Below are 12489 nucleotides of genomic sequence, written 5' to 3'. Positions count from 1 at the left end.
GGTGAAAGGCCTCCAGCCCGTCTTCCTGACTCCTTGTCAGAGTTTCCCACAAAACCCTGATCATCTTCTCCTAAATAGCCAATCTGATCTCTATCCCTAGAGCCTGAATTGATCCCAGGCGTTTTGGGTATCACACCTTGTCTAGTGGTGGTGGTGATTTGTTTGTTTTCTTTCAGAGAGAAATTAAGGACTTATTTTCTGTGTCTGTAGCTAGTTTTTAGTTAGTTCAGACATTGTAATAAATGAAAACAGAAACTAAAAAAGCTGAAAATACACCCTAGATCTTGGAAAGATAATTTCTATCCAGGCTAGTAGATATATTTTATATGGTACCATTTTTGAGCTTAAAAATTTAACTCAGTGTGGTATAGACAGAACACAGGCAATTAACTCTTAAAAGGCTTTGACTGGCTCTCAGAAAGAGTAAAGCCAACTGGGAGAATTTGGCTTATTCTTTTATACCCATTTAATTGGTTTCTATAGAGATACCTAAGACCCCTTATATTTTGTTCAAAACACCGGCTTTCCAAGGAAGATTTAAGATGTTATCTCTACACATGCAAAATCCATAGGTCCACAGGATAATTTTTGTATCACATTCATTTCTAGGTGACTATAGTTCTCAGAGATAGTTGCATATGTTAATTACGTAGAGAGATTTTTAAAATACTAGTACCTCTACCACAAGTCCTTAGATTCTGAATTAATAGGTTAAGACACAGTCCAGAAATCAGTAATTTTTAAAAGCTCTTCTGGTGATTCGGAGATGTAGCGAGGACCAAGAATCACTACTTTGGACAGAATTGGTCTGTTTTGGTTTGAGTTCTCTCTGTTTTTCTCTCTCTGTTTCTCTCTCTCTCTCTCTCAAACAGACCTAACCCAAAATATATTATTTTTGGCTCTTCATAGCCACAATAAAAGTTAGTCAATCTGAAAGAAAATTTTGCCTAAGCTCTTTTAAATTTAAAATCTCAGTATGGTTTGTTATTAGTTCAGTCATGCCTGGGAATCATCATCTTGCCTTTGCATTTCGTTTATCACTCAAGTAAATAAAAAGCAACTTCAAGACTGGGTGCGTGGATCATACCTGGGATGCCAGCTACTTGGGAGTGGAGATTGGGATGATCGCAGCTCAAAGCCAGCCTGGGCAAAAAGCTAGAAAGAAGCCATCTCAATTAATACACCAGGTGTGGTGTTTCATGACTATAACCCCAGCTATGTAGGAGGACCATGGTCCAGGCTGGCCCCAAGCAAAAATGTGAGATACTACATGAAAAATGCCTAAAACAAAAAGGACTTGAGATAGCGGGGCAGCAGTGGCTCTCGCCCATAACCCTAGTTACTCAGGAGGCAGACATCAGGAGGGTCCTGGTTCAAAGGCTGCCTGGGCAAATAGTTCATGAGACATTATCTCAAAAGAAACCATCACAAAAAAAGACTCATAGAATGGCGTGAGATCAAACCTTAGTACCACACACACACAAATAACAAAGGATTCGAGGTGTGGCATGCTGCAAGTGGAAGAATGCTGACCTAGTAAGTATGAGGCACCAAGTTTTTTGGCAGCCTATCTATGGGCAAGAGCTTTTCATGGGAACTATTTTATCCGGTGGAAAAAATTATTAAGTTTATTATACACCAGGGTTTCTGTCAAGAGCTTAAGATATATGATCATGCTTAAAGTTTTTGACAACCCCTACTAGGCAGATAAATCAATATCCCAATTTTATTCTAGAAGGCAATATTAGAAAGAGGTACAGGATCAGCTGGACATGGTGGTACATGTCTGTAATTCCAGCTACTCCAGAGACAAGAGGCAGAAAGATCATAAGTTCAAGACCAGCCCAAGTATAGTTAGTGGGAGTCCCTATTTCAAAAACAAAAAGACTAGTGGCATGGCTCTAGTGGTAAAGTGCTTGCCTGTCATGTGCCAGACCCTGGGTTTAATTCCCAGTACTGAAACAAAACAAAAAAACAGAACAAAAGAAAGATGAGTCCTCTCTGGGGGTTGGCACCAGTGAGAGGGGGAGGGCATAAGGAAAGGGTGAAGGCAAGTAAATATGGTCAAAGTATTATGTATTCATGTATGAGAATGGAACAATGAAACCTACTGAAACTCTTCTAAGAAGTGGGGGTTGAGGGGAAGAGGGATAAAGGAGAAAGTTGGAGGAGGTGACTCAAAGATATATTGTAAGCACTTTTGTAAATGTTACAGTGTATCTCTGGTACAACTATAATATGCAAATAACAAAGGAAGGAAGGGAGGAAGGGAGGGAGGAAGGGAGAAAAGAAGAGATGGAAGGAAGGAAGGAAGGAAGATCATACAGCTGGTAAATAATGGTGTTGAGTCATAGTTTAGAGCATCAGTGCTAAATGATTATACTTTACTAATAGCTAATTAAGTATTACTATATACTTTTCCTTTAATTGACTAAAATCACCTTTGCTTTAAACTGAGATTTATGCTTTGGCATTGGATCATGAGACTTGTGTTCCATTCCTTGCAAAATAAGCTACAAACAATAAGAAGGAATTCCTTAATATTTTTATACTTGAGAGCATTAGCAAATCAGGTCTAAATAATACAGGTGGAATTGATCAATAGAATGAATATGGAAAAATTACATAAAATTCAAAGCCCTGATTAGGACTACCTGCTATGCTATCTCTCTTTCTGAGAAACTCATGATTACAACCAATGGAGAATTAAATGTTATAACATTTTGTGAAAAGCACAACCCAAACTAGAATTAATTCCATTTTTTTCTCCAATGTAATATTCCTGAAATAATCTGGGCTGCCTTTTCCTAACAGTTTCTCCTTGAATTTGGCTCTTCAATTTCACTTTCCTCAATTCCTAAAATAGTAACACAGTGACCATTTACAAATCAATAAATCAAAGTGTCAGCAGAAGGAAAAAAAATTCAAGTCAAAACTGATTTTAGTAAGCACTGAGAAGTCTTGTCTTCTTGTTTCTCAGACCATGAGCTTAGAAAATCTGACTTCCTAAATTGACAAAAATCCTAAATTTATAAAGTTGTAGATTAAGGAAACATACCCAATACCTTACACATGCCATTAATACAGATATTTCTGCTGTTGCCACCTTCAAAGCAAGGGGTACCATCAATGACAGCATCCAGCATTTTCTCGGAAAACTGGCCATCTATGGGTCGGCAGTAGAGCTCACAAGGACGTGCTGAAGTGAAAAGAAGACAAGTCCTTACAAGTTAGCTTTTTATCTCAGCACCCATCTTCAAGAATACACATGACTCACAACATGTTAATATGAAGTCTTTTAAAATTTTTATCAGTTAAGGGTTCTACAGCTAATTAGACTTGGAAGACTGAGAGAAAATGTTATATGCCCTTTGCTATAAATGATGAGACCTTTCAACCAACATTGAGCTGTAGTGGTAAAAATAAAGCACTGGTCATCCATTTTCTAACTAGAAAATAAATAATAACAACCAATGATACAGACTTCCAGGCAAACATGATGACTGCTCATTGTCTACAGCAGTGAGCATGGGATGGCAGTCCTTTCTCATGGGGCCAGTTCATTACTAATGCCATCTCCAGCCTCACCAGCACCATAACTCACCCCAATAAACATTCTTTCTTATTTTCCTCAAGTCAAAGAAGTGCTTGGACATGGGCTGATAACCGTGTAGAAACAAATGGTATATGATTTTTGCCAAAGCTGATGCCAGCCTGCTTTTCAGAGCCATGCTAACAGTTTTCTACTCTCTCATGAGTGAAGATAGGAACTTTTAATAAAATACACATTCACATATGTGTACACAGAATAACTAGGAAGATAGATAACTTTTACAGCATAAGTTGAAATTAAAATTTTAATAGGTAATGCATGTATATGGTAAAAATTCAAATTGTACTTTTCTTTTGTTATGTTCTTTGTCATATTCCTTTAAATGAGAAACTTGAGAATATCTTCTTCGTAAAGCCTTTTGGTAAGTGTCTTTTGGGTCTGTTTACTGTAGGCAGGGCTGTCAGTTTCTTGGTGCTGTAGCCAACTAAGTGTGCAGTAATTCTAGCCTTACCAAGGGTGGATGGACACCAAATGTAAAGCTATGGTGCATGGCACAAACTATGTCTGTTCAAGGAGTCATGATCCATGATGAAAGCAAAATAAAAATGTAAAACATTCAATCATAACAAAGACCAAATGCTATGACTAGTGAAACTCTGGATAAACTTGAGAACAAGGTCAAACACATGTGTTCAAAAGTTAAAGTAGAAAGGTAAGCAAAATAAGCCAGACACAGAAAGACAACACATGTTTTCTCTCATATACGAAGTATAGGTTTAAAAAACCATATGAAAGTAGAGAGGAAAAAGGAAGAGGACCAGTGGGAGAAGGAAAGGGAGAAAAAAGGAATAGTGAGGGAGAATACATGCATGAAAACATTGTAATAAAGTCTGTTATTTTGTACAATTAATATATGGTAATAAAAATTTTCAAAAGCAATAAAGAATGTCAACTGATTTTATAGAAGGTGCAATGGAAGAGCTCATTGGACAAAATGCCAATGGAAAGGGCCAAAGGACTCTGAGGATCTAAGACTATTGGGGATTAGTGTACATCTTCTTTCATTGCAGTGTGGTTTGAACAGCCTCATCACTATCCAAACACAAGTGGAAGTATGTAGAGGAAGCCACCTGGGAGCAATTCTGCCTTCCAGGGAAAAGAGCACCCATCAAAGTGCTAAATCCAGGGAATCATTCATTGAGATTTTGATTTGAGCTTTATGATTCAGAATTTTGAATTGGGACATGTAAAGCAGAAAAGGAAAGCATCCCTGGATAATTCTAGAACTTTAAAAAGTTATCTACTTCAAAGCTGCTGGGAAGGGCTGGGTTGATGGGGACCTACAATGCAAAATTTAAGAAGGCACCTGCTGTCAGTGTCATACAAGTGTATCCCTGAAGTGAGTAATTCTCCATCCAATTTCCAAATTCCATTGGTTGCACCAAATTCCAGAATGAGGAAGTTCCAATGTTTGCTTAGTTTTGTGGGTTTTTGATATTTGATCTACTTCTTGAAAGACAAAAACTGTCCAGAGAGACTCTTGATAGTCTTGTTTATATAGTGAATTAAAAAGAATTCGACTTGTTAAGAATAAAAGCTAATCAATTTGAGCATTACTTCCCAGGTTTTGTTTTGCTTTACAGTGCTTATCTCATTTGGATAATCACAACTAGTTCTTTTCTCATCTGTGTCACAGATGAGAAAATTTAGGCACACAAATATTGTGTTCTTAGGTCTCCCAGTATGGTGGCACAGTTAAACTACCAGAGTGGATTAGTTTTGGAGCTTAGTTCAACACTACCAACCCTTAACCTATGGGCACAATATTTTCATCAATAAAAAATAAATTTGTTTCATGAGATTTTAAAATGGTCACTCTTTGCATAATTAGGCAATGCTGTATTTGTGGATCATGACATGAATATACCAAACAAATCTGGTAGCATTCTGACTGGACAGTATTTTAATTCAAAGTCTCTTCTGTAATGGGGTGTATGTATAGGAAAAATATTAAACCTGGTACCAGTGCCTTCTGCAGGGAACAGATTTAAGTGTTTTAGTTCACAAAAATCTAATACCTCGAGAAAGTGGCAATCTTTCTGTGACTCAGTTTCTTCATTTGAGAAGCAAAGGTTATAAAAATACCTACCTTGAAGGGTCTTTGTGAGAATAAGAGATTTGTATGTCAAACACTCAGGACTATGCTGGATATACAGGAAGTACTCAACAGTGACATTTGTTGATTTCATCTCCTTTTCATTAACTTGAGGAATTCTAAAGGTCCTGGTATCCTTGCTATCCTATGTTTGTATCATTCCAATTATCTCACATAGTCAAAAGACTTGTAACCTTGGCTCAATTCTCATTTCAGCCAACACAAAACAATAACAACAACAAAAACATCCTGAAATATACTCTTCCCCTTCAGATACTCCATGATACCATTATCAATTCTGTACAAATCTGTTGAATCCAGATTCAACTCATAGTTATTGTAACTATGGACCTTACTCAAAATGTTCCAGTTGTACAATAATTACTGAAATCCTCTCAGGTCTACAATTCCAAGACTATGGATTTTACACTTTCCTCAAATGAACTGCAATGTGCTTCAGAAATCTACTTTCTGGCCTCCTAATTTTTTGGTTTCTCTCTTTTACAGTGCTGTGAGGGGACTTGGCAGATATCATTAGGTTGGCCTGTGACACAAGGTTCTGAAAGTGAGTGAGGGTGGCAATTGAGGTCTTAATTCTCAGTGGTCATCATCCTGGGTATCAGAGACTCTTTGTCCCAAATGTCAACCTCATAGATCCTGTCTCCACTGCAGTGTTGAGTATTTTCATGTCTCACATTTATTCACCTGCCCTAGCACATCCTTTTGTCTGGGGCATGTGATTTTTTTCCCTCTAGCTTTCAAGTCCATTTATAATTCAGTGAAGAAACAGCATTAAAACTAATTTACACATGAACTCTCACCCTTACACTGCTTAATTAATTCTCTCAAAGAAAGCTTAGGTATAGGAAAGAAGTTATTGAACTACAAAGCTGAATTTTCAATTCTGCTGAAATGGGATGACTCAACATTTTTGGATAATGATCTGAAAATGTGATCATTAGAGGAGAAAATTCAAACTTGCTAAGGATTAGAGTATTTAAGTCAGGGGATGCATTTCATGTGTGCTGGTCAAAGTAATAGCTACTCAGGTTAACAGATAACTCCCTATGCCCAAATAATCACACAGGAATTACAAGGAAATTACCAGGGTAAAAGATAGATGCTTATACCCCACATAGGCAATGAGCTTAGCTGGTAGAAAATTTTATTCCAGTTACAGATTCAAATCAATCACTTGAAAGTCAGTGAAATTTATGTTTATTAATATAATTCTCAATAACTCTCATTTATTTAATACCTATAGATATGCTAGGCAAAAAGCAGATAAATGACAAATGCTTACAAATAAATGAAAAGCAAAGTTGAATCAAATGTTTTTATTCTAAGTCCAGCTAATTGAACCACCAGAATTCAGTACCCTCAAATCCAACCCTATGTCTGGGAAAAAAGGAAGCAAACTAAGTATTTATTTTATCAATGTCTTATTTATGGAAGGCTGCTTGCTATATTATCTTAGCTCTGAAAGAGGCTCATTAAGGGTCCACAGAACCACTGATCCAAATAGTCTTAACAATGTAGAGAATGTGCAGAACATAGTTATCAATGGTACCAACTGGATGTACCTTTCATCATTAGTTGTTTTTGGAGTCCATGTGAGTATTTGCATATGTTTTCCTGTATTCAAATGTCTAGCTCAGTTGCATCAATAACTGAATAACTGGCTCCTATAGAGTGTGAGTGATGCTAAACAACTGGAACCACCAGTGCTCAACAGTGCTCAACAGTGACATTTGTTGACAACCAAGAGTTATCAGGATACTTTGGAGACCCTAAGTAGGCAAACTGCTGTAGAGTCTTTCAAAAGCTATTGACTACCATAAAATAGAGATACCTGCACACTCACGTCTGTAGCAGCTCTATTCACAATAGCCAAATTATAGAATCAGCCTATGTGCCAATCAATAGATGAAAGGACAAAGAAAATGAAGTATGTATACACAATGGAGTATTATTCTTCCACAGAAAAGAACAAATATGTGCCATCTGCAGAAAAATAGATAGAACTGGAGATTATCATGCTAAACAAAATAAAGTCAGACTCAGAAAAAAAATACTGTATGTTTTCTCTTATTAGTGAAATATACATTTTTTAAAGGATACAAAATGAGGACTATTTGAGAAGAGAAAGGGAGACCAGTGGGAGGGAGAACAAGAGAGGATAATGAGTCAGTGAGTACGATCAAGTAAATATGTTCTAAGTACATTACACGCAAGTATTAGTGAAGCCCATTAAAATGCATAAGAAAAGGAAAACACATGAAAAAACTTTTGATTCTATTGCTCCAACAGCTCAAATGTGTGATTTTCAAACCTGTGATTCTTGAGTCTTATCACACTGGAACTTCACAAACTTTAAAATCATGAAAATTTTAAGTAATTACTTTTTTACTATCTTGCCTCACATCTCCTTAGCTTAGGGAAATCTTTCTTGTTTCATTCTTCATTGAAATAATAATAAATAGGACAGATAAGGTAGCTTCTTTGGTCACTTTATAACTGATGCTCACTGATTCTTCTTCTTTTTCAGGAGTTAACATGTAATTGGTTCTGACTAAGTAGTTTTGCCAAAGCTGTTTTTAACATTCTCCAACTGGGTTGTGTCCCCATTTCCTGACATGCATCTATCAGATGTTTTATTTTACTTTTTACTCTTCTTATGCTGTCTGTACCTACAGAACAGCATGTTGATTTCTGGCCCAGGGCTGGCTCTCATTCATTTCCAGTGAATGCATTCCTATTTCATTGCCTTTGTACTATTCTCTTCCTACTCAGAATGACTTTTTTTAATACCTTCTCTTTTTCTTCTTTCACAGACAGACTAGTCATGCTTAAGAATCATCAGTTACTTCTTTGGAAGACTTCTTTGAAATTACTCCAAACACTCAATGCCCTGTTCTTAATTTCACCAAAATCACAGTCAGTGCCATATATCCCTCCACAAGCAGTTAGTATCTGAATTGTTACCAGTCACATTCATCCCTCAATTGTACCTCAGTTGTTTTGAAGCAAGTCACCACCAAGTTTGGTATACTTCTCTTCTCTCTCCCTCAGACACAACTGAATATATTCAGCCATTAACCATTACTGATCAACTTGACCCAGTCAGGTTTCCATGTTCTAAAATATAAAACTTGAACTCATGGCCTTCACCTTGATTCGCTCCACCTGCTTAATTTTTTGTGATAGGTTTTTTGAGATAGAGTCTTGCAAACTATTTGTCCAGGCTGGCTTTGAATCATGATCCTCCTGATCTCTGTCTCCTGAGTAGCTAGGATAACAGGTGTGAGCCTGTTAAAACTCTTGATGGTACAATTTTTTCTGATGACCTGTGGAGCGCATCACAGAAACCTTGATATATAAAATGTGGCTTTAGAGCTGAGATACATTGATAGTTTCTTACATGGATTAAAAACTGGAAACCAGTGGTAGAATTCATTCTTGTAGGGAACAGTGTCAAATTCACTGCATTGCATCTGCCGAAACGTTGGTGTATCTGTGCGACAGGGGTGGACGTTGCACAAGCGGTAGCGTTTTCTTTCTCCAGTGCAGTATTTTCCTCCAAACTTTGGTCTACAAAGGAAACAGACAGACTGTTCTTTTAGCTCCCCGAAAGTCCAACATTTTTCCTTTAAAACTCCCCTGGCATCTGGCCATGCTTGTTTCTTGCCAAATCATGTCTCTCTCTGCACTAAACCTTACCTTTTATGGTGCACACCTATGATCCCAGCACTCTGGAGGCTGAGACAGGAGGATCGTGAGTTCAAGGCCAGCCTGGTCTACAGAGTGAGACAAAACTGTCTCAAATAACAAAACACCTTCTGAATTAATTCATTCAGTTTCACATATTTTTTTGGTTTGTTTCTTACCACCATTTCAGCTCTACATATACAGTTGTCTATTTTTAAATAGTTTGTTTATCTTTCCCACCTGCATATTCTCCAAGAAAAATAAATACTGAAAAGAAATATATCCTTTTCCTCCCCAAATCTATTCCTTCCCTGAATACTAGTTAGCAGTTTAACAGTGTCCAGATTTCAGAAACATCCTTTGCCTTCCTGGTACCCATAGTCAGTCACCTGGTCATCAGACGGGTTTTTATATTGCTTTCTTCTCCTCAATCCCATAGTTACCAAACAAGTCCAACCCCAGTTTCCATTCCTCTCTTTCCTTTGCCCACTTTTTCTTCATTTAATCCACCGTGCACAGTTATCTGCATAAGTTTTAGATCATCTTAATTATTTATCTTGTTTAAAAAACTTTAATGGCACCCAGTAGCCAAGAATTAAGTCCAACCTTGAGCTTGGTGCTCCAGGCCTTCATAGTCCTGCCTGAACTCATGTTAACAACTTTACTTTCCACTCCAGGGGTACAAGTCTCCTTATTTACTCTTGCTTTTCTAATGCCTCTGGATAGACTTCCTTTCTCTTAAGTTTTTACATGTCTATGTACTTTAAGGACCAAGTAAACGCTACCTCCATCGTCAATCCTTGCTGACTTCCAACAGGAAGTCATCTCTTTCTCCTCTGAAATGACACTTCATGCATCACTTTATGCACTTCCTGAACTTATTTTTGGAGATAGTTCTTTGCTGATTTAATCCAACTTCTACATCCTCTCTGGTGCCTAAGCAGTACTTTGAGTATAGAAAGGCCTTATATTCAAAAGGTAAGTGAATTAATCTTTTTTTAAAAACACTCTCATCTTTTGTAATACAGGTGAGGGAGTAAGAATCTCCTCATTGGGATCATTTAAAGGGAAGAAGGGAGTATAGTGGAATTGTTCTCAGAAAAGTGGTGACCTATGTATTCTTTGAAAAGACTCCCAGGCAATCCACATGTGCCTTCTTGCCTCCATCTTGCTGAATCTGAATGAGAGATTGTGACTGTTATTGCAGAATAGAATAATGGGGTCAAAGACTGAAGCTTGAATCCAGATTTACATTTTAGTAATTAGATGACTCTGAAAAAGTTATCTTATTTCTCCGAACTGCAGTTGCCTGATTTGTGAAATGAGCATAATTTTTACCTTCTGTATTTTAAGAGTTGTATGAGACAATGCACAAAAATCTCAGAGTAGCTATTGCAGAGTAAGAACTTGATAATGATCACATTTGTGGTTACTGTGATAATAATCAGCCAGCATAAATATACTACTATGTGTTCAACACCATATTCCAGAGGGAAGAGAGTACAAAAATAAGGTCAATCCATGTATTATGCTGTCTTGAAGTTTATAAACTCATCAAGATGATGAGTATACACATTACAAAGCAAGTTTAAGATAGCAACTATGTATCCCTAAGTGTGAGTACAATGAGGGTTTGGGGAAGAAAGCCAAAGAAGTCAGGATGTTTGGGAAAGGTTTCAAGGACATGATGCTACTAGAGAATAGTCTCAGGACAAAGGCAAAAAGTACACTGAGTGGGAAGTACAGATGAATCATATGCTAAAAACACAGAAAACTAGCACATCTTCCTAAAGTGCCCAGCCAGTAGTAGCAGAGCTAAGGTTTGAGGCATGTGCCTTAAATCCTCGCCTGAGCTTTTATCCATTGTGCTGTACTGGCTTACCACGCAGCTCTGTGAAGCAGAGACCTGGAATTTCGGTAGTCTAGTTAAGTTCTTGCGGGTATAAATCTTTTGCGGCCTTGCTGTACTTTGGTGTTTGTAAATGTTCACAAGATTTTACACACCTTCCTCCCCACCTTTCTCAATATCACCTGAGTAGACTTACATTTTTTGCACAAAAAAAGAGTTTTGACAAAGGCAGTTTACACAGCAGGCTCTTTGTTCATTGACTTCCTATAGAAGGTACTATGATGTGTCCTTGATATCTGAGTTTATGTTGGTTTTGTACTTACAGTGATGAAGTGACACTCTGTGACTTGGACCCTCTCCAACTCATTTCCATCCTCTTATGAGCCAAATCCTCAGGGTTCTCACTAGTCCTACAGTTCATCTCATTTGACCAATGTCAAGGATAAAGTCTTAATGTAGCAGGGAAGAGGGCCAGAAGAGGAACAGACAGGCTGTGTTCTGATATTGAGGCAGAGGGAAAGGATGGCAAAGAGAGAGATAAAACTTAAAGAATTAAGACATGAAGAAGGTCACATAGCACTGGGAAAATAAAATAGCCAATGAAGTCACATGCAGCCATGTGTGGGTTGAGCTTTGCTTTTTGCTTGTATAACCTGTTTGCAAGGATGTATACAGTGAGACCTCTTTGTTCTTGGGGCTCAGCCTTTGGACACAAGTCCGCTGGGTCTGTGCTGGCACCATAAAACTTTGCTTTCTGCTAAACTGCCTCAGTGTCCCATATCTCAGCTCAAGAGTCCCGTGACATTTCTTGGGGATTAGTCTGGGATTACAGAGATGGTGATTTGTCACCTCCCTTGTCACCGGGGAGCACCCCCCAAACTGCAAGGAGAAGATCCCACCAGGTGCCAACGGACAGCTTGATCCAGAGAGGGATTCATTCTCCCGGTGAGTATGGATGAAGGCCTCAGATGCACAACAGTATCCAGTGAAGCTCAGGAACCAACTTGGAAGCACCATTCACTAAATTGGTAAGAACCTGGGTTCAAATTCAGGTCTGTCCCAGGAGGCAGAAGGGGAGACTGATCACCTCCTAGAGACTGCTAGCAACTGCCTTTTGGAGTGAAGATGTATCTCTCAGGTTCAGGGAGCAGGGCAAAAGTATATGCTATGCAAAAGTGTGTAGGATACCTCCAAGAGTTAATGGGGGGTTGTGCTTTTCCTGAG

General features: G+C 38.0%; 1 protein-coding gene across 3 annotated transcripts in view; it reads right to left on the bottom strand.

Moving 5' to 3' along the window:
* Positions 1–12489, bottom strand: part of Adamts12 (ADAM metallopeptidase with thrombospondin type 1 motif 12) — a 326530-nt gene that overhangs the window by 107480 nt on the left and 206561 nt on the right. Inside the window, exons 12-13 of one of the 3 annotated variants that reach the window (XR_012449198.1) lie at positions 9130–9299; positions 3059–3199 (exon numbers count right to left, since the gene is read on the bottom strand). Coding sequence is in view for 1 of the 3 variants with exons in the window: in XM_074077647.1 (XP_073933748.1) it covers positions 3066–3199; positions 9130–9299 (304 nt within the window). In the remaining 2 variants the exon portion in view is untranslated. Of the gene's footprint in view, positions 1–3058; positions 3200–9129; positions 9300–12489 lie in introns of those variants that run through there. The other 2 variants (XM_074077647.1, XM_074077648.1) reach the window with 2 other exon arrangements.

The sequence above is a fragment of the Castor canadensis genome, chromosome 6 (genome assembly GCF_047511655.1).
Source record: "Castor canadensis chromosome 6, mCasCan1.hap1v2, whole genome shotgun sequence".
In the NCBI taxonomy this organism is placed as follows: domain Eukaryota; kingdom Metazoa; phylum Chordata; class Mammalia; order Rodentia; family Castoridae; genus Castor; species Castor canadensis.
Note: the sequence above shows the minus strand (reverse complement) of the source record. Positions and strands in the feature narration are given on the sequence as shown.